This window comes from Ambystoma mexicanum, chromosome 12 (genome assembly GCF_040938575.1).
Source record: "Ambystoma mexicanum isolate Mex_15411 chromosome 12, UKY_AmexF1_1, whole genome shotgun sequence".
NCBI classification, from domain to species: Eukaryota; Metazoa; Chordata; class Amphibia; order Caudata; family Ambystomatidae; genus Ambystoma; species Ambystoma mexicanum.
The window spans coordinates 598,733,581-598,755,336 of NC_090936.1; the positions used below are offsets into that span (position 1 = coordinate 598,733,581).

Below are 21,756 nucleotides of genomic sequence, written 5' to 3' on the forward strand. Positions count from 1 at the left end.
AAACCTTATAATTTTATGGTTCTACACTTAGTCCTTTCCTGTCTAAAAAGTGCTAGACTAGGAATCTTTAAGGTACTCTGAACAAGCGTTGGCAAAGCCAACAGGCAGTTTCTATGTATTGCAGATTCTCCCAATTCTATCCTGTGAGGGCTAGCCCTGGGGAGGATCCTTGACCAGAACTCCATTGATCATGGCCAGGAAAGGTTTCTCCCTTCACAGGCAATGACCTCACGCCTTTTAAAAGCTATGGTGGAAGAGAGTAGAAACAGGTATGTTAACTCTCTCCTGGTCTGACCATGCTCTCCTCTCCTCCCATCTTGAGTTCCCCGGCTCCCCGGGTAAGCCTCTGCCTTCACTGCCAGTCTTTCTCTGTTATTTGACCGATTAAGCGAGTGTCAGTAGCTGCTTTGGCTGCCTCCTTCACCCCCCTCACTCCTGCTATCGACTCCCACACCGACTCTTCCCTTGCCAACCTTCACCTTTCCAGCTCCAACACTCTTTAATATCCTTACCCCTGTCATGAGGATCCGCATGAAGCCTGCCTCCATGTGCAATAGCTGGTATGATTCCGAACTAGCCCTGCTTAAACGCAAGTTCAAAGTTGCTGAACGAAAATGGTTGGCTTCAAGCACAACCTCTGACAAACTGGCCTGTCGCCTGTTCCAAAGGCAATACAAATTCTCCATCCGCTCCAAGAAACAGGCCCACATCCAAGCCCGTATCTCTGTGGCCACAAACAACACGGCTGAACTTTTCAAAATCTGCAAGGGACTTGCGAATCCTACTTCTGTCTCTACTTCTCCTCTTCCTTCCCAGGCTCTCTGCATGGCCTTGGCCACCATCCTGTCCTCTCTTCTACCCTCCCCACTTCCCCCATGTTCCCAGGCCTATCTTGGCCCCGCTCTCTCCTTCCTCCTTTCTCTCCTCCTTCACAACCCTAGTGCTGAATGAGGTTACCAAGACAGTCTGCTCTTTGAAAGTCTCGCTCAAACAGGTGCTCCCCTGCTCCTTGAACTATCCAGGACAACATTGCCTCTCTCGCTCCCTCCTTGGCTGAGTTCTGTAACCATTCCTTTTCCACTGGCTCCTTTCCATCACCCCTCAAGCTCTCGCTTGTGCATCCCCTCGTATAAAAAAAGCCGTCTGCCGACCCTTCATGCCCAGCTTACTATCGCCCTATCTCAACTACTCCTTTCGTGGTCCAACTCTTGGAGAAGTTGGCTATCTCCCAACTAATCCATCACACCAAATCTGTTGCTGTCTTCACGACCACCAGTTCAGGAGGCATGGAAACTGCTCTCCTGAACACCTGTGATGACCTACTCTCAAACCTTGATTCCAACTCTCCCTCTGTTCTCATCCTCTTCGATCTATCCTCTGCCTTCGACATTGTCAATCATTCCATCCATCTAAATATGCTTTGTGAAACACTAGGCATCACTGACCGGGCACTGGATTGATTGACCTCCTTCCTCTCAAATAGGCCCTCTGAAGTTCAATAGGGCCCATTTCTCTCCTCTATCTCACTCTCCACCTGTGGTGTCCCTCAGGGCTCTATCCTCTCGCCGTGACTCTTCAACATTTACCTTGCCCCACTTGCCCACTTGATCTCCTCATTTTCAATGCTATTTAGATGGCTCAGCTCTCCTTTAAGCTGCCCTCCTCTTCTTCCTCCTCTCCTTCCTCTCTCATTCCTGACTGTCTCACTGCTATTCAGGCATGGGGTGCTTTTAACTATCTCTGCCTTAATGCCAATAAGACTGAGATCATTCTCATTGGGACTTCTCCACCCCCACCACCAACTCTATGGCTGCCCTCCTTGAGCCCCCACACCCCACCCTCTTGTGAGGCAAACAAACACCTGGGTGTCATCTTCGACTCCTCTCTCTCCTGCTCACCTCACATCGTTGACCTTGTCAAGAAATTTCACTTTCAGGTTCACCTCCTCAGAGGCATTTTCCCTTTCCTCACCTTCCCCTAAAAACTCAGTGTCTCCAGAGCTCTGGTTCTTTCTAGGCTTGACTATAGCAACAGCCTCTTCTTTAATCTGCCTCTTTCCTCCCTCCGCCATCTTCAACCAATCCAGAATAGGACTGGGAGAGTTATCCTTGTCCTCAAGCCCAACGACTGCATCGCTCCAGCCCTTCATTCTCTCCACTGTCTCCCTGTGGCTGCAAGGATCAAATTCAAGACCCTCATCCACAAGGCTTTCATGGGACTGGGACCACACTACATCCAACTCTCTCTCCCCCCATAAATACCTCCCTGCTAGCTAGAATTCATAGGTCTTCTAGTTCTAAACTTTGCAAGTCAAACACGTCTCTAAGCAGAGAGTGGGGTTGGGGGGGTAGATCTTTCTTCGGCAGGAGTCTCCCTCTGGAATGGCCTTCCTGCCCCTCTCCGTCTTGACCCAGATATCCTTACATTTTGGAAACTTCTCAAAACTTTGCTTTTCTCCTCTTCCTTCCCCCTCATCCACCCTTGCTAGCTCCACTTGCCTGTGGCTGGTTGCCTGTATCCCTCATGAGCCCTACTGGGACAGGCCCTCCTTTGACGAGTCTCCTCCTTTACCCCCCGCCCCGCCTTACACCAGCGCTAGCCCTCGGCCACCCTTCCCCATCTAGCCTACTGAGGCTGGTCCACCTCCCCTCTTCACACTTGTTTACCCCAATCCCCTTGGCTCAGCACTTGCCCTCCTGGTCCTCCCTTAGCACTTGCCCAGACGCTTGGCCCCCCCTCCCCCTTGCACTTCTCCCTCTTACCTTCTCCCTGTACTTCCTGTATTTGCACTTGCACAATCCAAATGTCACAAGGCCTAGTAGGACCTTTACTGTTATTTTTCCCACTGTACCCCCGCTTGTCTTGTGGCGCCTGGAAACCTTTTTAGATTTATATGTGCCATACAAATGCTCAATAAATAAACCATAAATAAAAGCCCTGTATGGCAATTTACTCAGGTACCGCGTCTGAGTTTGTGGTGCAAAGGTCACTTTCAGCAACTGGATTTAGTTCCGGCTGGTAAGTGGTGTGCGCTCTGGCGAGATGATTCCGGGTAGTGGACAGCTGGACGACCCTGACATGATGAAGAAAAGGCTATGCTGTTGCGATGACCTTGAGGACCCCAGGACACAATGCAGGAGGACATCAGCAACGGCTTCTGCGTTCATATGGCGGAAGTCGACCCTTGTGGTAGATGGTCTGCAGAGTCCCAAGGAAGCTGCTCATCCAAAAGGATGCTTCTGGGTCACATCCAAAGGCGTCCAAGGGCAGGATCTTTAGTCAGGGGTTGAGATTGGTTGGTTGTTTCCACCACCCCGGGGGTCGAAGAACTGATGAAGGCATCCTGGAGATCCGCAAAAGAGCAGTGCTTTACCAAGGATCATTTTAAAAAGACCATGCTGGATGGTTGCAACGATAAATTCTGGGTCCTCTGAGATACCCTCTTCAAAGGTGTCTTCGCTCCAATGACTATCTGAAGGATGGATGCAGGAGCCCTCCTTTTATCAAGGATTTTAGGTCCGAATACAAGATGGACAAATGGCAGGGCGAAATCTAATGGTACAGCCATTTTAGAGTATATGGTAATATACTGCGCCTCACTGTAATTTGATGACTACAGTTTAACATAAACAAGGAATTTTGCAATTGAATTTTTTTTCTATCGCGCTCATACACACGCGTTTCAGTAGATAAGAGTCCACGGATAGCTATAGGGACTGTTAAGTGACCCCCAAAACAGATGAGCTAAGCAAGGAAAGTACTGCAAAAAGGCTTTACTTGCCACCAAATGTCAGGACAGGTTCAAAACAACCAAAGGTTGGGGACGGGTTACATCAGTGTCATTTGGGAAAGCATCAAAAAGAAAAACTTTCCTAACACAGACAGAACTGGAAGCCCATGAAAACATCCTGAAAGCAAGACCACTAACTGTAACACAAGGAAATTAGAAGTAACACTGAGACTCTGAGGCATCTGTCTCTTACCTGAACTATCTTTGCAGTTCGTCATCCTTATTTCCCAGTACTGGACCCGTGCAAGCCACGAATCAGATTGCTGCTCCATAACTCAGCTTCAGCAGTTCTCCTCTGGAACATTACTTAACTCAGTAGCTCCACTGATGAAGTCACTCCATTCGCCACACAAAGACTGAAAGATGTCCCCCCACCCCCTTTGAATGAACACCTAACCTCACAAGGGGAGCTACGGTTAAAAGAAATGGGAAGCAGAGTAGAACAGTGAGGGTGTGGAGGTAATGGACCATGAGGCAGGAAATTAGTTGGGATTCCACCTTGACTAGGCCAAAATACGTGTCTGGGGTTGCTGATGGCAGTCTTGTTCAGAGGAGATTTGCCTAGCATTTCGGTGCTGGACTTTCCCTTGTGTGTAGGACAAAGACTGATATGCAAATGGTTATTTCTCCTCTGTGAAGGGTGCAGTGAGCTAAAACGTGGTTGTAGAGCCTCCTGAGTGGAAAGAATTCCATAGAACAGGGTATTTGACCCATGTTCCTTCTCATTAGAGGGGCTCCCACACTACTTTGAGATTATAAAGGATGCAGACGAGAAGTAAAGAACTGTGTTGGAAGCTGTTGGGAACACCTGGTCGGAATACCGTGGCAGTGCTGAGATACCAAGAGATTCATAGACTGTTTGATTGGCGATAAAGCAAGGCGGTGCAATGACACATTTGGATGCTGGTCCAACGTGAATGCCCAGTTTGTTGAGAATTCTGGAGAAGCTAGCCATACCCTGAACAGTAGAGGGGTTGAGCCCAAGAATTAGCTTTCAGTAAAGACTGAACTGAGCTGCTAGGAGAAGTGGCTGTTTCCTGAAAACCTGTGACACAGAAAACGTAAGCTAAGGTGAAAACACTGAATACACACTGCCAGGGAGAGAAGACTGGAGTTTTAGAGGCCAAGAGAAAGGGGAGAGTAGCTTAAGACTTGTGACTAGAGATCAGAGCAGAGCAACAATCGTAATGGAGACTATCAGGGACATACTGAGGTACAATCTGAAGAGGGAACGCACTATGGTTCAATCACTCCAATGAATTAACACAGAGATGTGGATGCTGAAGTGTATAAGAAAAATGGCCTTGTGTAAATTGTGATTGAGTCACTCCAAAGATTAGGACAGAGGTAAAACCGGTGAACTAGGCAAAGAGGCACGGACAGACGCAAGAGAATTGAAGAAGAAATATTAAGAAGTAGTTTGGGTTAAAACACTCCAAAGATAAAATGCATAGGTGTTAGAATATGTTTTCTAAAGTCCAACTAAGGGCTTCATAAAACCATACATCTGAGGCAGTGCCTAAGCTCCACTCTTTGTATAAGGCTTTACCACCTAAGAATGAGGTAGCACGGACAGAGCAGTCAGGCTTATCTTAGGACGGAGAGAGGGCTGTAGCTTGGTACACTGAAACACTATGTATTGTAAAAAAGAAATGGTTTATTTAAATACAAGTAGGCCAAGATGAATCTTGGGTAAATAAGTGTAATCACGTTATATATAAACACAATTATAAAAACCAACTAAATACTTAAGGGATACAACCCGAAGTATTACCTTATCGAGAATAGCAATCAGCAGTTCAAGGTTAGGTAAACTTCTAACACATTCAAAATGATATTGGCTATTCTTGTGGAGTAAAACCAGGTTACATATACATTTTGAATAGTCAGTAATTCAAGGGTAGTATACCCTGTCAACTGTTAGGAAATCACATAGTAACCAACCCCTGTTACCAGGATACTTTTCTTAATAGTGAAACACAAATTCATGGAACAGTATGAACCTATAACTTTTTATGATCACCTTCAGTTGTACCAGGTAAGTAAGACCTAATGTAATCAATTATTACCGTTGCTTTTTAGATCAGTGAAACAGATTAAGGAAGGCAATAACTCTTTAAACTATTTTAGGATTGTAAGAGGCAGACCAAGGTAGGTAAAACCCACAGTACGATTATTCAGAATGGTACACAGCTATTCAAGGTAGGTAAAACCCAAGGCAAACTTATTCTAGACAGGCTTTACAGCAGGTCAGGGGAAGCAAAACCCAGTTGATGAACGTATACACTTATATTCTGAAAGCAATAGTTAGGTGAAGCCAACCACATTTCTTTTGGGAAGAGGGTCCTAATCACAGGTAAGTAAAATAACCCTATATACTTTTAGGAATGGCAGAACAGATTCTAAGGTAAGTAAGAACGTTTGTAACTGCTCATATTTCAGAGGGACAGTTACCAAACCAACTCTTTATTAAGGAAGTAACTTTTTAACACTTGTTACATTTCAGGGCAAAAGGCCCAAACCTTATAAGTCTTTCCCTATTCTTGAAGCACGAGTGTTCTGAGTGGCAGGAGGGGAACCACTTTTGCTCTAGTGGCCAACAGACTGATCAGGATAGGCACAGATCTGGGAAAAGTCAGAGTCCCCGAGGAATTCTCTTCAAAACAAGTAGTTCACTTTAGAGGTAGTTAGGGCCCAGAAACTTCAGAGAAGACAACTTCGAAGGATTCCAGCATTGGGCGCGGGTGAACTGGAAGCAAGAACTCCCATTCACATGACTCAACCCCCAAACCTTCACAGGAATCGCACAAGGCTTAAGTTAAGTAATAACCCAGCCAACACAGTACCTCAGCACAGAAGAAGAGCTTGCAGCAGGACATCTTTGGGATCTGCAGCTGAAAACCCAATTCTTGAATTCCTTGTCGTGGTGACTGAAGAATGATCACTGGAAGGCAATTTGCAGAAGGGATCAACTGGCAAGAGTTTCTTCGAGGCTGATCCCGGCTCTGTGGTTTTGGAGCCCTTTTCAGGAGCCAGGAGAAGACACAATATCAGATTCACGTCACTTATTGGGTCCAGCACTCTGGTGAGGGGACTTCAGGGATTCAAATCAAGTCTCTGGAGGAACTACAGTACAACTTCTGCAATCTTCCCCCTGCATTTTACAGAAAGGGGTGGTCTGCCTGTCCAATCAGGACAGCTAGCCCCCCACTGGGAGTTGGTTACTTTCAGGCAAGGTGGAAGACAAAGAGCTGCAAAATTTTGGACTCGTCCCTCACTTCCTGCCTTCTCAGACACTGTGGAGCCTGGGTGGGGAATCCAAAGGATTCCCGCCAAAGACCAAACGTCCACTGAGGTCGTTCCCACCTAGAATGGGATGTGAAGACCTCAAACAGCAAACACACAAATGACGAAAAAAGGTGGAGCCCACTATTTTAGCAAATGGTGGCCCTTCTGTGCATTACTGAGGCTGAATTAACAGCTAGCGAGTAATCGTGATTTAAAGTCATAAACGTAGTTGGTTACACTGCCACCAGCCATTCAAGTAAACTTGGAATTGTAACAAATGTTACCAGGTAAGTAAGAAAGGGGATGCATTGTATTCCCCCCCAGCACGCCACATAAGATGAGGTATGCTGACTCACTTATAAAAAATGTAAAAGGGGTGAAAATCCCTCTTTACTACTTGGGAACAGTAGTTCACCCAGTACATGAATGAGAAATTGACAGGGGATTCCAAAGGGGCAACCCAACCAAAGCCCAAAAGTTATAGGAAACTAGAACTCCAGCCATACACTATGGAGCGACATAAAAAGGTCACCCATAAAAGAGTAAAATGCTAGGTAACAGGGGAAAAAGATTCCCACTCACCTAGGAACAAGGAGAAATAATCCCAAAGTCCAAGCAAAAAAGTTCTGCGGTTGACAATGGTCAGGAAGTTTTATCAGAATTCTGAAAATCTTACCCAACAAGAGGTGCTAGCCAGCTAACTTGAACCAGGTAAGAATTGTCTTGCTAGTTGTAATAAAATACTCCTGAGATCTAGTACAGTGGCTCTGGCAAAGACCAGCAAATCTTGACATAGGAGTGAATTGTGAGTCTCACTTTCCTATTTTTGTGCAGGGGCATTGACTGCAAAATCCAGTCAGAGAAGAAACTGTTCTCCGGGAGTTGTGGTCCAGGCACTTGAAGCACAAAAACGATTACATTTTCTAAAGTCCGCAGGGCACTACCGTTCACTAATCTTAAAGGGCAAACGACATTGGTTTAGTAGCACAGATTTATGAACCGCCATGGTCAATAAACTATAGGGTAAGATACCTTTAATTCATAGAAGATATAGAGCACGGTTGTCCAACTCCAGTCCTGGAATCCTGGCAGGTTTCCAGCATATCTTTCATTAATATTCATGAGGAAAAATGTGCATATATTCAGAATCATTGTATGCAAATTTATCTCATGAATAATAATGAGGCGTATCCTGAAAATCCAACATGTTTATGGCCCTCGAGGCCTGGAGTTGTATAGAGGGACTGGTCCAGTCAAATGTCCAAGGGAAAGATGAAGTGAAAAGTCCACTGAACCTACTCAAATGTGTGTAAGAAAAATATATTTATCTAAAGTTGCCTTCAACACAATTACTTGGAAAAGATTACACTCCATAGCAGTCGACAAAGAAGATCCTGTGTCAACACTTGTTTGCACTTACCCTTTCACTTGCCACCTGCTGGCCTTACTTTTACCTATTGTTATTTATTCTATTATCCCATGTACTCCCCTGTCCCCTCCACCTCCCCCACGCACTTTCCCCCTTCCCCTTTCCAATGCACTTGCGTGATCTGAAAAACACCTGGCCTAGTAGGATCGTTGTCTGTTTTCCCTCTGTCCCCCTCCCTTGCCTCGTTGTGCCTTGAAACACTTGTGTATATGCGCGTTATGCCATATTATATCATTTAACATTACAGGACTCTTGTAACTGCCATAGTTGACCTTCAACCATGCACCAACCCGAAGCGTTGACAGCCATCTGTCGCAAACAGTTTCAGATACCAGGCTATGACGTCCCCAAGACTGAATACGTATTTACAAAGTCAGGACCTATCTTTAACATTAGACACTTAAAATTGGAGGTAATGTCAGAATCCGGACTGGTATCCTGCTCAGCCAATTTGGAGTCACTCCATCTACCCTATTGTGTTGCATTAAAGTCTAGCTCCTCTTTCAGTGAATACAGGTCCTAAGGTATGCCTGAGTTGTGAACTGACCAGCTTGATACCTGATGGACCAGCTTGACCTTTGACTTCACAAGTGACTCTAGCCAGCAGGGTTATGACACAAGAGTAATTCTACACAAACTCTGAACCTTTTCCACTCGCCAGAAACCTGCATACTCATTTTACTTACCTTTCACAAATGATAAAGTATATTTTCGTCAACATCTTTGTGTGTATGTAACTTTATAAAATGCAATATGGTGTTACACTGTAGCTTATCTTCCCCGTTCAGATCTGAAGAGTTTGATCTTGACTGCTTAACCACGGCAACTGCAATCCTGCCCCATACCTAGCCCCTTACTTAGCTTCTGCAGTTTCACCAGTATCTTGCTGCCTCATTTGTAATATTCTGTACTGTTTATATACCTGGTTCTGCTTAACAAAGTAATTGGAGATGATGGCCTTGGGAGGCAATGGATTATGGTAGCATTTTCATGGCTTGTATTGACAATGTGATTGAAACATTACAAAAGATATATTCAAGATTGTGCATATGTGCTCTGACTAGAAACTGATGATATTCCAAACAAAAAGATAAAATACATGCTGATAATGTGTGTCTGTGTGTGTTTTTGTCATGCTTCTCACTCTTTTGTCCCTCTGCCTAGGCTGAGCTTCGGATGGCTGTGGATGATGTAGTGAAGGAGTCTCCAGAGTACCGCTGCATGCAGTCCCAGTTCTCTGTCCTGTATAACGAGAGCCTGCAGCTCAAGTCGCAGTTGGATGAAGCACGGACACTCCTGCATGCCACAAGGCTTACCCACCAGCGACAGGTCGATCTTATTGAGGTAAAACTACCTATCCCGCTGTTTTGTCTTTTTCTCTGTTTTTATGAGGAACCTTATAGTCTGCTTCAGTATCTGGGAATGTGTGCTCAAAATCATGTTCCCCCTCTACAGCCTCCCCTCATGCTCTCTGCACTTTTATTTGCCATGTCTGTCATGCACTATTTGGGTGACTGAGATTAATTTTATCGACCCCTTCTCACGGTCAGTTGCTCTTCTATTCCCTTTGTTTGTTATGAGAAAAATATTTTATCGCTCAATTCTTTCTGTTCTCTTTGTGCGGCCAGCGGGATGAGGTCACTTTGCACAAGAAGCTGCGCACTGAAGTCATACAGCTGGAGGACACCCTTGCTCAGGTGCGCAAGGAGTATGAGATGCTGCGTATTGAATTCGAACAGACTCTAGCTGCAAATGAGCAAGCAGGTATGTCTGAAATATGAGAGTTTAACACATCCCAATTTAATTAATGTCAGTGTAGTAGCGCTGTCTGTCATGTTATATACACTCTACTCTTATGTCTTATCTTATCAACTTGTGCTATCCTGTGTCTGATAATTACGTTGCACCTTTGCCACATCTTTTTGTAATTGCTCAGCATTTCGATCACACTGAATGACTTCATCACATTTCATAATCTCTAAGTGATTTGTGTTATTTTATGATACCTCTGCACACCAAGAGGCAAAGTAAATGGAAGATGTTGCTCTTTAAAATTACTGTGCAACATAACTGGTTAAATGATATGTAGCATGATATTTCCTGTAACCACTGTGCTCTTGCATGATGTTTTATCACTCAGTTGTGATGGCTCAAAATCCCTTCACAATTTAGTTATATTTTATAATTAGCATAAAGAGGTCTGGGAGTTCCTCTACCGGCACATGCACAGCCCAATGACCTGTTCTTGGGTGGATGGCCCCCGGGAGAGTCTCAACCATGCTTTAGCTCACTGTGCTTTTCACAGAGGAGAAATTTCCAGATCAGTCTTTGTCCCAGCTGAAAGTAGTCCAGCACCGAAATGCTAGGCAAATCTCATCTGAACAAGAGTACCAACAGCAACCCCAGACACGTGTCTTTCTAAGGCCTTACATAAATTCACTGCCTTCTGGGCAGCCCTTCCCACCTCCTGACCTTTCCGCTTCCTCAGAATGGACTAGGGAGAGGTTTGAACAGTGTATGGCTAAGATGGCTGAGTTCATCGACTTTTCAGACCAGTATGACAGAGCCTTGAAGAGACCTAGGGAAGTGGACTCTTTCCCCATCCCCTCTAAATTTCAGAAACTTCCCTTCCCTGGTGCCCAGTTTTCCTCTTTGGGGTCACCACGGACACCACGATAATACCTTTGGTGACGACCGCGATGACCCGACCCAGGAAGCTTCTTATGAAGGGTTTAACCTTTAGGATCAGGACCCAGTCTGTCAAGACACAGACTGGAATCAGGCAGAGAACCAGGCCTCGTGGCACACACCGCCACATACCATTGACCCAGGCGTCATCTGTCTGGATCCACCTACTATTCTTCCGTGGAGAGATTCGTTGCCAGTTGACGACCAAATGCTGTTCAACTACTTCTTAGAGAGCAGCCGACCATTTCAAAATTGACATGCACAATGCCACCCCGGACTCGGACTTCGTGGAGAGCATCCTGAAGGAAAAGACTCCAGTTAGCCAATCCATTCCCTTATTACATTCTATTAAAAGGTGCCTGGCTCCTTCTTTACTGTCCCTGCCTCTTACACAGGCAGTTAATCCCTGGGTGGAAAAATTGTTTCGCCGAGCCCCCTCTGACCCATTAGGGGTCACGCCACACCGGACTCCTTGGTAGTAACAACCATTCACAAGAGGGCAGGGGTACCACTGTCCTCAGCAGAATACCGCCCCCAGACAAGGACTTCAAAAAACTTTACACCATTGGGAAGCGTGTCACCGCCTCTGTGGCCTACTTCACGAGAATTGCCAACAACACAACACTCCTTGCGAGCTATACTGATTTTCTGTGGGGCCTAGTGCAGGATGGCCTTCAGGAAGTTCCAGCGCCTTGGCGATCGTGGCAGACAAGTGACCCAGAATATCCTGAAAAACACACTGAACTCGGCCGACACCGCTGGACATAACCTCGTCAAGGCAACCCTACTCAAGCGGCATGCCTGGTTAAAGCACTCTGGGTACAAACCAAAAACACATGCCTTCCTAATTAACAAGCCGGTGGAGGAATCTAACCTATTCGGGAAGGCAGTTGACGACGCCCTGGAAACAGCAAAAAAGGAGCATGACTTTAAAGTCACTTAGCCAGATTACACCTAAACCTTTTCATCAGCGTGGCGTTGCGGCCCTAACGCCCACCAGTCCTTTTGTGGGCAATCCTTCGCCCCAAGGTCAGTACGGCTCAGGACCCTGGTCCTCTGGTCAGTGCTCCTCTGGAAACTTCCAGTACCAGCAAAGAGGCTCTCGTAGGGGAAAGGGCAGAGGTAGAAACTCTACTGCCAGAGGCTTCCCGGCCTCCACCTCCAAGCGACTCGCCGATACAGGATCCCTCCAATGCTTCCCCGGTCGGGGGTCGCCTTTCTTCATTTATCCATGCCTGGGAGGGGATCACTTCAGATCAGTGGGTACTAAAGACCGTTGCCCACGGGTATTGAGTTTCTCCGACCACCTCACTACCACCCACCAAGAAGCAGTCGCCTGTCGCCAGAACACCTGGGCATCCTGCTGGAAGTAGTTCTGGTCCTGCAGGAAAAGGGTGCCATCGAAGTCACTCCCCCACCCCTCTCCAGGTAAACAAGGGTATTTATTCAGTGTACTTCCTTGTACCCAAAAAGGATCTCGCTATGCACCCTGTTTTAGACCTTCGCCCTGCAAACAAGTATGTCAAACCTCAAAAGTTCAGGGTGACAACACTTTAGGAGGTAATCCCACTGCTGCGGCAGGGGGATTACATGGCCACATTGGACATGAAAGATGTATACTTTCATATTTCAATGTTGCCAGCGCACGGAAAGTACCTCAGGTTCCTGATAAAGGACACCCACTATCAATTCAAGGTTCTCCCCTTTGGCATCGCCTTAGCCCCAAGGGTGATCACAAAGGTACTGGCAGTAGTGGCGGCTTGCCTGCGCAGGCAGCCCATCCCAATTTATCCCTACCTCGACGACTAACCCATAACGGATTTGTACGGAACATGCCAGACAAATACCCAGAAGACGGTACATCTCCTCTTCAACCTAGGATTCTCAATCAACTAAAAGAAATCCATTCTAAGCCCCAGCCAGGTCAAACAGTTTCTCGGGGCTCTAATTAAGACAGAAGACATGCTAGTCTCTCCCTCTAACGCGAGGGTCCAAAACATGCTGTTGCAGATACCTCCCTATGTAGCCAGTCGCCAGGTGACCGTACGCAAAGCCATGCGACTGACAGGGGCGATGGTTTCCTCTGCCTCCCTAGTCCTCACGCTCGTCTGCGCATGCGCCTTATGCAAGAGTGTCTCACGAGCAAATGGTGTCAGGCCAGCGGCCAGTGGGACGGTCTGGTAGTTGTCTCAGCAGCCCTTGTTCAGTCTCTGCAGTGATGGTCAAGGGAAAAACCTTTCACAGGGGAAAACCTTCACCACCACCGCAGTAGAGCCCGCTTTTGCCACAGACGCATATGTCAGGGCAGGGGGGGGGGCCCTTACCTCCAACAGACAGCGCACATCGTGTGGTCTCCAGTAGTAGCGTCCAATTTTATCAACCTGCTGGAACTACTAGCAGCATTCAAGGCCCTGAAGGCTTTCCAGACACACCTCCAGGGGAAGACAGTTCTAGTCCTCACGGACAGTACCTCAAACATGTACTACTTGAACAAACAAGGGGGCACTCACTCTCTAGCGTTATCCAGAATTTCCCAGAACATCTGGAAGTGGGCACTCCTACACATGTTCCTCCTCTCACGACATGTTCCATTGGAACTCAATCTTCTGCCAGGCGTACTCGGCATAGATTTCCCCCTGCCTGTAGAGCATGAGTGGCGGCTACAAGAGGACATTTTACTCAACGTCTTTGCAAAATGGGGCTTCCCAGAGATAGACTTATTTGTCATCTGGAAAGCGCTAATGTCCAGACTGCGCCTCCAGATGCCAACAGAACCGCTCCAAGGGGGAACGGTCTCTGGATAACATGGTCCGGGAGATTTGTCTACACTTTCCCCCCCGATTCCCCTTCTCAACAGAATGCACAAGATGCACCAGGATCCTGGTGGCCACTAACTGGGCCCGCCAACCGTGGTTCTCCCATCTCATGGCAATGTCAGTCTCCCCTCCCAGTAAGATGCCATGCCCGTACAACATGCTGTCTCAAGATCAGGGAGGGACACTACATCCATGCCCCCAAAACTCACTTAACAGCCTGGCTCCTGGAGTCCTAGAGTTTGGACACCTTCAACTCCCTAAGAGATGCATGGACATACTCCGATAGGCACGGAAACCTACCACCAGACATTGCTACTCCAGTAAATGGAAGCACTTTACCTGGTGTAATACCAAGTGCGTCAATCCTTTTGATTGCTCTCCTAAAGCTATTGTCCTGTACCTAACTCACCTGTTCGACTCAGGACTGGTTTTCAATTCCCTAAAGGTCCACTTAGCCGCTCTTTCTGCGTACACCACGTCCCAGAGCAGGGTTTCGTGGTAGAAGAATTCCTGTGATTAAAGCCTTTATGGAGGGGGTAAAGAGACTGTATCCCCCTATCTCCAACCCAGCCCCCGGATGGGACCTGAATGGTGTTCTTAACAGACAAATGGGACCTCCCTTTCGACCGTAGCACAAGGCTAGCCTTAAGGCACCCACCTACAATACCGCCTTCCTAGTGGCGATCACCTCTATAAGGAGACTTGGTGAACTGCAGGCCCTTTCAGTTCAGGACCGCTTCGTCACGATTCATAAAGACAAGGTGGTTTTGTGCGCACATACACACTTTGCGCCCAAATTTATTTCAAAGTTCCATGTAAACCAGTCCATAGAACTATCCACCTTTTTCCAGAACCCTACTAACGTGGCAGAAAGGAGCCTCCACACACTAGATGTCAGGAGAGCGGTTATTTACTATCTGGAGAAGACAAAGCCACTAAGAAAAACAAACCAGTTCTTCGTATCAGTGGCATCTGGTAGAGAAGGGGATCCTGTCTCCAAGTCAGCTATTTTCAAGTGGATCGTAAACTCCATCACACTGTTAGACTCTTGCCAAGAGAGATCTACCCTTCACGCCTAGATCTCGCTCTACTCGGGGTACAGGGACTACCATCGCATTCATTGCAAATGTTCCTCTAGATTTCATTTGCAAAGCAGCAACCTTGAGTTCTGTACACACCTTTACACAACAGTACTGCCTAGATACACACTCTAGGTCTGATTCTCAGGTGGGACAAGCGGTACTAAGCATCTCTTTGCTACTGTTCCTTCACACATCCCACCACCATCTCTGGGTACTGCTTGCTAGTCTATGCACAGCATGTGATTCTAAGAAGATCCACAAGCATCAGAAGACCTACATTACTCACCGTAATCGTATTTCTGATGATTGTATCTGCTTAGATTCACATGCGCCCACCCTTCCTCCCCTCTTGGAGTAGAAGGAACATAGGCATCTTACACCTCATCTACTCGCGCATTCTGCAAGGCTCCCCCACGGCAGAAGAAAAACTACTGGTGGGACCTCTCTGCCTGAGGGATTTTGTGTACACTACACGTCACGTTAGGGATAGTGTTAGAGCCAAACATCAGAAATACGATTTTACGGTGAGTATTGTAAGTCATACATATCCAAATTGCAACACAGAGCATCCTTAAACCTCTTTGGTTCTTGTACCATACAGATCTATATAGATATCTTCATAGATATTGAAATATATGCAAGTTACAGCCATTTGATATATCTAGTGCTTGACATTTGTTTCTTGGCTAGTCAAAGGGTTGACTTTAGTTGAAGAGTGTAGAGATGTTGATAGTCTGCCAATAACCTGTCCACTGTGTGGTTCCTGAACATCAGCATATCTCCCAGGCAAGACAATCAGCTCATTGGCTCACGGTGAGACAGTGTATCACCCTCAAATTCCTTACCCTCACACACAAATGCCTCACTCTCTCTGCACCCTCGTACCTATCTGAAACTATCTTTAAATCCTCCTCTACACGTCCCACCAGGACACAATACATTAACCAACTACACATCCCACGGATTAATAGAGCTAAAGCTGGTGTTCTAGGCTTCCCATATATTGCTGCCAAATCCTGGAACCCACTACCCACAGACATCGGAGCTGAGATATTGCTCCCTACATTCCGCAGGAAGCTAAAGATCTCATTCCTTGCACAATAAAATGTAAGTATATTCGAAACAGTCCTGTAAATATGTACATTATCGCTGTGCCTGTAACCTCTATATATGACCATTTATATGCAACTAAACTATGTATGTAACTAGCGTCACAATGCCCTGTGGCTGCTGCGTGCTTTACAAATCCAAATAAATAAATAAGAGTTTGAGGGGATTGGTTCCTCCGACGTATTCAATATCTATGACAGGTAATCAGCACAGCTGTGCTGCTTCGGAAAATTCTCGGCGTCCTGCGTCGATGACGTCGATATGCTGTCCTCGAGGGCCTCCGTCGAGCCGACGTCACCGGAAGTAGGACGCAAGACGCCCGTAGCCTCAGTTCCGTTTTTTCGGCGAATGTGTTTGCTTCGGAGATCTCAGCGCGCCTCTGTTCTTCTGAGTTATATTTTATCGGTTCCATCGACCTTGTTCGTTTGTGAAGAATATCATGTCTTTGTTTTCTTCTACCCCGTGGCCGGGTTTCAAGAAGTGTCGGGACTGCGGTTCCAAGATGTTGCTTACGGACCCGCACGACGCCTGCCTCTGGTGCCTCGGTGAGGACCATGCCACGGATGGTTGTGACGATTGCCAGTCGTTAACATCGAAGGCCTTGCGGGAGCGGAAGAAGCTTTCTGTCGGTAGGGTTTCCAAGCCCCGAAAGTCGAAATCCGCTGGGCTTTTGACCGACGATTCGAGAGGTGACTCTCTGCTTCGTCGGCTTAAGTCCATGGGGTCTCGGTCCCGCCATTCCTCTGCCTCTTCGAGGCACTCGCAGAAGCACCGTCATCGGTCGCCTTCCCTGTCCTCGTCCGAGGAATCCGCCCTTCGGCAGGTTGCTTGTCTCAACAAGCACTCTACTTCTACCGGAATGGGATGCATTTCGCATGGTGATTTTTCAGTCGCAGGGCTCCGTTCCATCCGCGTCTTCGAAAGAAGCCGGCAGGGAATGTGCTGGGGCCACAGCTCGCGCGCCTTCGGGCTCGGGTGGTCGGCGCGATCATCGGGCGCCTTCGAGGTCCCGATCGGACAAGGTGGATCGCTCTAGTCATGCCCGCTCCAGGTCCCGGTCCTCAACGCCCTCGAGACCGTCGGAGACTGTGAGGTCTTCGAAGAAGACGTCGATGCCATCTGCAGCATGTCCGTCGAGGGACTCTCTCGAGGCTCCGTCTCCAAGGAAGTCATCGGCACCGAGGCCATCAATGGACACGCTCGGGGCTCCGCCCTCGAGGCCTGTGTTGAAGCCATCAGCGCCACGCTCGACGTCGATGACGATTCTGTCGATGCCTTTCGAGGATGCTTTATCGGAGGTACCCCGTGCATCGGTGGAAACCCCGAGGAAGGCCCTGAAGAAGTCGGTGAGACCTATTTTTGAGCCTTTTTCTGTGGCCTCCTCCAGGGATTTATTCCAGCCTCTGGATTATATTTCTGAGGTGGAGGAAGGGTCTGAGGAAGGTTTGGTTCTGGATGAGGTTCCTGACGAAATATTGTCTGGTCCTAGCCAGATTGAAGACTTGCGTCAGTCTTTGCACAACGCCAGTGTCTTGATACCTCCCGAAGGTTGAGTTTGGCAGGCCTGAGCCTGGTACGCATGCTGACTCTTCCTACAGGCAGCTGATGTCGAGGGTGTCAGTACTTGGGGTGGTCTGCGACACCAGTGGATTTTCTGCAAGATGACCTGACAGATTTCATGGACCAAGGTCCACCAACTGACCCGGTACTGCCATTCCATATGGCCTTGCATCGAAGGGTGGTGGCGGATTAGACTGCTCCGGAGAATCTCCCAGCAGTGAGTAAGTCGTTGCCGAAAAAGTACCACCCAGCCATTGGCAACCCCGGCTACCTGTCCATGCACCCTACTCCGGAGAGTTTGGTGGTGCAGGCGGCTACGGCCCCAGCAAAACCGGCGTCGTACCCTATCATCCCACCTGACCGGGATGACAAACATTTTGACGGTTGGGCGAAGAAAGTCTTTTCTTTAGGGGGTATGGCTTTGAAAGCAGCCAACTCCGTGTATGCCTTAGCACGTTTCACTCACACTCTATGGAATTGTTTCATTGGCGGCTGAACGTATTCCCGAAGGGGAGGAACGGGATGGCTTTCTTGCCCTTGTACAGGATGGCAAAGATGCCATGTGTGAATCAGTTCAGTCGGGTCTGGACGTGGCAGACTGTCAGCTGGTCCATGGCGGTGAGCACCGTGATGCACAGATTTGTGTGGTTGCGGAAGTCTGGGTTTGCTCCGGATGTACAAGACTGGCTTCTCAACATGCCTTTTGATGGTGACCATCTTTTTGGCAGCTAGGCTGCCGAGAGCCTCGAGAGGTTGCAGACCTCCAAAGCTGCAGCAAAGTAGTTGAGCGCTGCAGTTCGCCAACCTCCGCCTTTTCATCTGAGGGGACAGCAATGGAGGGGAGATTCCTTTCGATACTACTCTTCCTTTGGTAGATCGAGGGGAGCTGCAAGTCAAAGGGGCTAACGTAGGAGTACCAGAGGTGGAAAACAAGGTACTCGAGGTGCCAAGGCCACTCGGGCAGTTGCCTCTTTGCCCTCAGGCACTGCCGCAGCCGCTTCAGCTCAGTCATGAGGCCATGTCCCATGGTTTGCCGGTTGGGGGAAGGCTGGCGCAGCATCTTGTGGAATGGAGTGCCATTACTTCAGATGTGTGGGGTCTGGAGATCATAGCCCACGGCTACTGTCTTCCTTTCTGGCAGAGGCCTCATGACAATCCACCAGGGAATTTCTCTTTGAAGAGTCCGGATCCGCTCCATTCGCAGGAAATCGAATCCCTGCTATAGAAAGGCGCCATAGAACTGGTGCCTGTAGCGGAGAGGAACAAGGGATGGTATTCCCCTTATTTTTTTATTTTGAAAAAAGACAGGGGTTTGAGTCCCATCATGGTCTTGCGTGGGTTGAACAAGCTCTTCAGGAAGGACAAGTTCAAGATGGTAACTCTTTCTCAAGTCCTCCAGGCCCTTCAACTTCAGGACTGGTTGGTGTCTCTTGACCTCAAGGACGCTTACTTTCATGTGCCGATTCATCTCAAGCACAAGAAGTACCTGAGGTTTGCGGTTGGAGACTTGCACTTTCAGTTTCGGGTCCTGCCGTTCGGATTGACCTCCACTCCAAGGGTTTTCACCAAGCTCATGGTGGTGGTGGCCGCGTATCTCAGGAAAGGGGGGGGGGATTCACGTCTACCCCTACCTGGACGATTGGCTGTTCAGTGCGCGCTCTCCCGAGCAAGTCCTGGATCATCTGTCGGTCATCTGCCACTCCCTTCACAGGCTAGGCTTCTCCCTCAACTTGAAGTCCCACTTGACACCAGCCCAGCGACCCCAGTATATCGGAGCAGTGCTCAACACATCCCTGGGGCAGTGTTTCCCTCCCCAGGTGAGGGCTCATCACATTCTGCAGATGGTGCACAAGTTTCAACATGCCCAGAGTCTTCCGGCGTTCGAGTTCTTGAGGTTGCTAGGCCTCATGGCATCCTGCATTCTTCCGGTGCCAGAGGCCAGGCTGCGGATGAGATCTCTGCAGTGGGCTCTTAAGATGCAGTGGTCACAATCCTCCGGCAGGATGTCGAATCCCGTTCAGGTGCCGCCCTCGGTCGCCCAGGATCTTCTGTGGTGGGCCATCGAAGGCAATCTGATGAAGGGGGCTCCATTTTGGCTACCCTGGCCGGAGGTGACGATCGTGACGGACGCATCCCTCACGGGATGGGGAGCTCATGCCAACGAGTTGACGGTCAGCAGTCATTGGTCTCTGTCGGAGTCCAGACTCCATATCAATCTGTTGGAGCTGAGGGCCATCAGGCTTGCCCTGAAGTCTTTTCTGCCGACTGTGCGAGGGAAGAATGTCCTGATTCTGACGACAACACAGTGGCCATGCACTACCCCAACAAAAAGGGGGGGGGCAGGGTCACTTCCTCTGTGCAGGGAGGCGACGCAGCTCTGGTTCTGGGCCATCCAGCAAGAAATTTTGATCTCGGCAGTTCATCTGGCCGGAGACGAAAACAAGACGGCCGACGCTCTGAGCAGGCAGAGCGCGATCTCTCACGAGTGGGAGCTGGCTCAGGAGATTCTCCTGGAGATCTTCGCCCTTTGGGGGACCCCACAAGTGGATCTTTTCGCCACCAGTGTCAACCGGAAGTGCGAAAGGTTCTGCTCGCGGGAATTTCCTCCAAGAGGAGGCTTAGGGGACGCGTGTGTGGTGGAGTGGTCCTTCCCACTGCTGTACGCGTTTACTCCAGTCCCTGTCATTCCGCAAGTGCTGCGGCGGTTACGGAGGTTCGGTTCCCGGATGATCCTCATTGCTCCGACATGGGCCCGGAGAACGTGGTAGCCGGACCTTCTCGACTTGTCCATCTGCCCTCCACGCCGTGCTCTCACATGAGGGTGGTCAGGTTCTCCATCCAGAGGTCAGATCCCTCAACCTTCACGTTTGGCTTCTGAAAGGTTGAGGTATAAGGATTGGGACCTCCCTGAAGACGTGATGGAGGTGTTGCTTCCAGCCAGACAACCTGCAACAAAGTCCCTGTACCGTTGCCGTTGGAGACAGTTCTGCAACTGGTGTAGGGTTCAGAATGTGGATCCTTTTTCATGTGACATTCCTGTGGTTCTGTCCTTTTTACTTTCTTTAGCCCACAAGGGCCTTTAAGTGGGTACCATTAAAGGATACCTGGCGGCGCTGTTCATATTTAAGCGCTCGTCTGAGGAGTGTTCTTATTTTAAAATCCCTTTAATTTCTCAGTTTCTGAAAGGGCTCACTAATGTGTTTCCACCATCACCTTTCCAGGTGCCCGGTTGGGATTTGAACCTGGTTCTAAAATTTCTCATCAGTGCTCCATTTGAGCCTTTACATTCTTGTCCTTTAAGACTGTTAACCCTTAAAACTGTATTTTTAGTTGCGGTTACTTCCGCTCGCAGAGTGAGTGAATTGCAGACACTTTCTGTTAAGCCACCCTTCATGGTGTTTCATAAGGACAGGGTTGTCCTTAGGGTTCGTCCTTCCTTTCTTCCGAATGTTGTCGGAATTTCATTTAAGCCAGAAGGTCGTTCTTCTGGCGTTCTATCCTCCTCTGCATCCTGGTAAGGAAGAGGAGAGGCTCCATAGGTTGGATCCTAGGGGAGCTTTAAGTTTCTACATTTCATGCATGTCCCGGGTCAGAGTGGACGATCAGCTCTTTATAGGATACGCTGGAACGCTTTTGGGACAAGCGATTACTAAGACTTTGTCTAGATGGATTATCTTGGCAATTTCTGAATGTTACCTCTTGACGGGTAAGGACCCTCCGGTGGGTTTATGGGCCCATTCTACTAGGGGTGTGGCTGCCTCTACTGCTCTGCAGAGGGCTGTTCCCATTCGTAACATTTGGGAAGCAGCCACATGGGCTTTGGTCCATACTTTTGTAAGACACTACTCCCTAGATTCTATCCATGAGCAGGATCTGGCCTTTGTCAAGGCGGTCCTTAATTCTGCAATTTAATTGGGCATTCTAAATTTCTATATTCTGAATTCTTTTCCCTCCTCCATACCTTGGTACTGCTTTGGGAGTCTGTCGTAGATA

General features: G+C 48.2%; 1 protein-coding gene across 2 annotated transcripts in view; it reads left to right on the forward strand.

Annotated features, from left to right (window-relative positions):
* The window catches only part of RNF20 (ring finger protein 20), an 838,977-nt gene that overhangs the window by 386,167 nt on the left and 431,054 nt on the right, over nt 1-21,756 (forward strand). For both annotated transcript variants that reach the window (XM_069628987.1, XM_069628986.1), the window contains exons 10-11: nt 9,672-9,851; nt 10,136-10,271. In XM_069628987.1, coding sequence (XP_069485088.1) covers nt 9,672-9,851; nt 10,136-10,271 — 316 coding nt within the window. The remainder of the gene's footprint in view (nt 1-9,671; nt 9,852-10,135; nt 10,272-21,756) is intronic.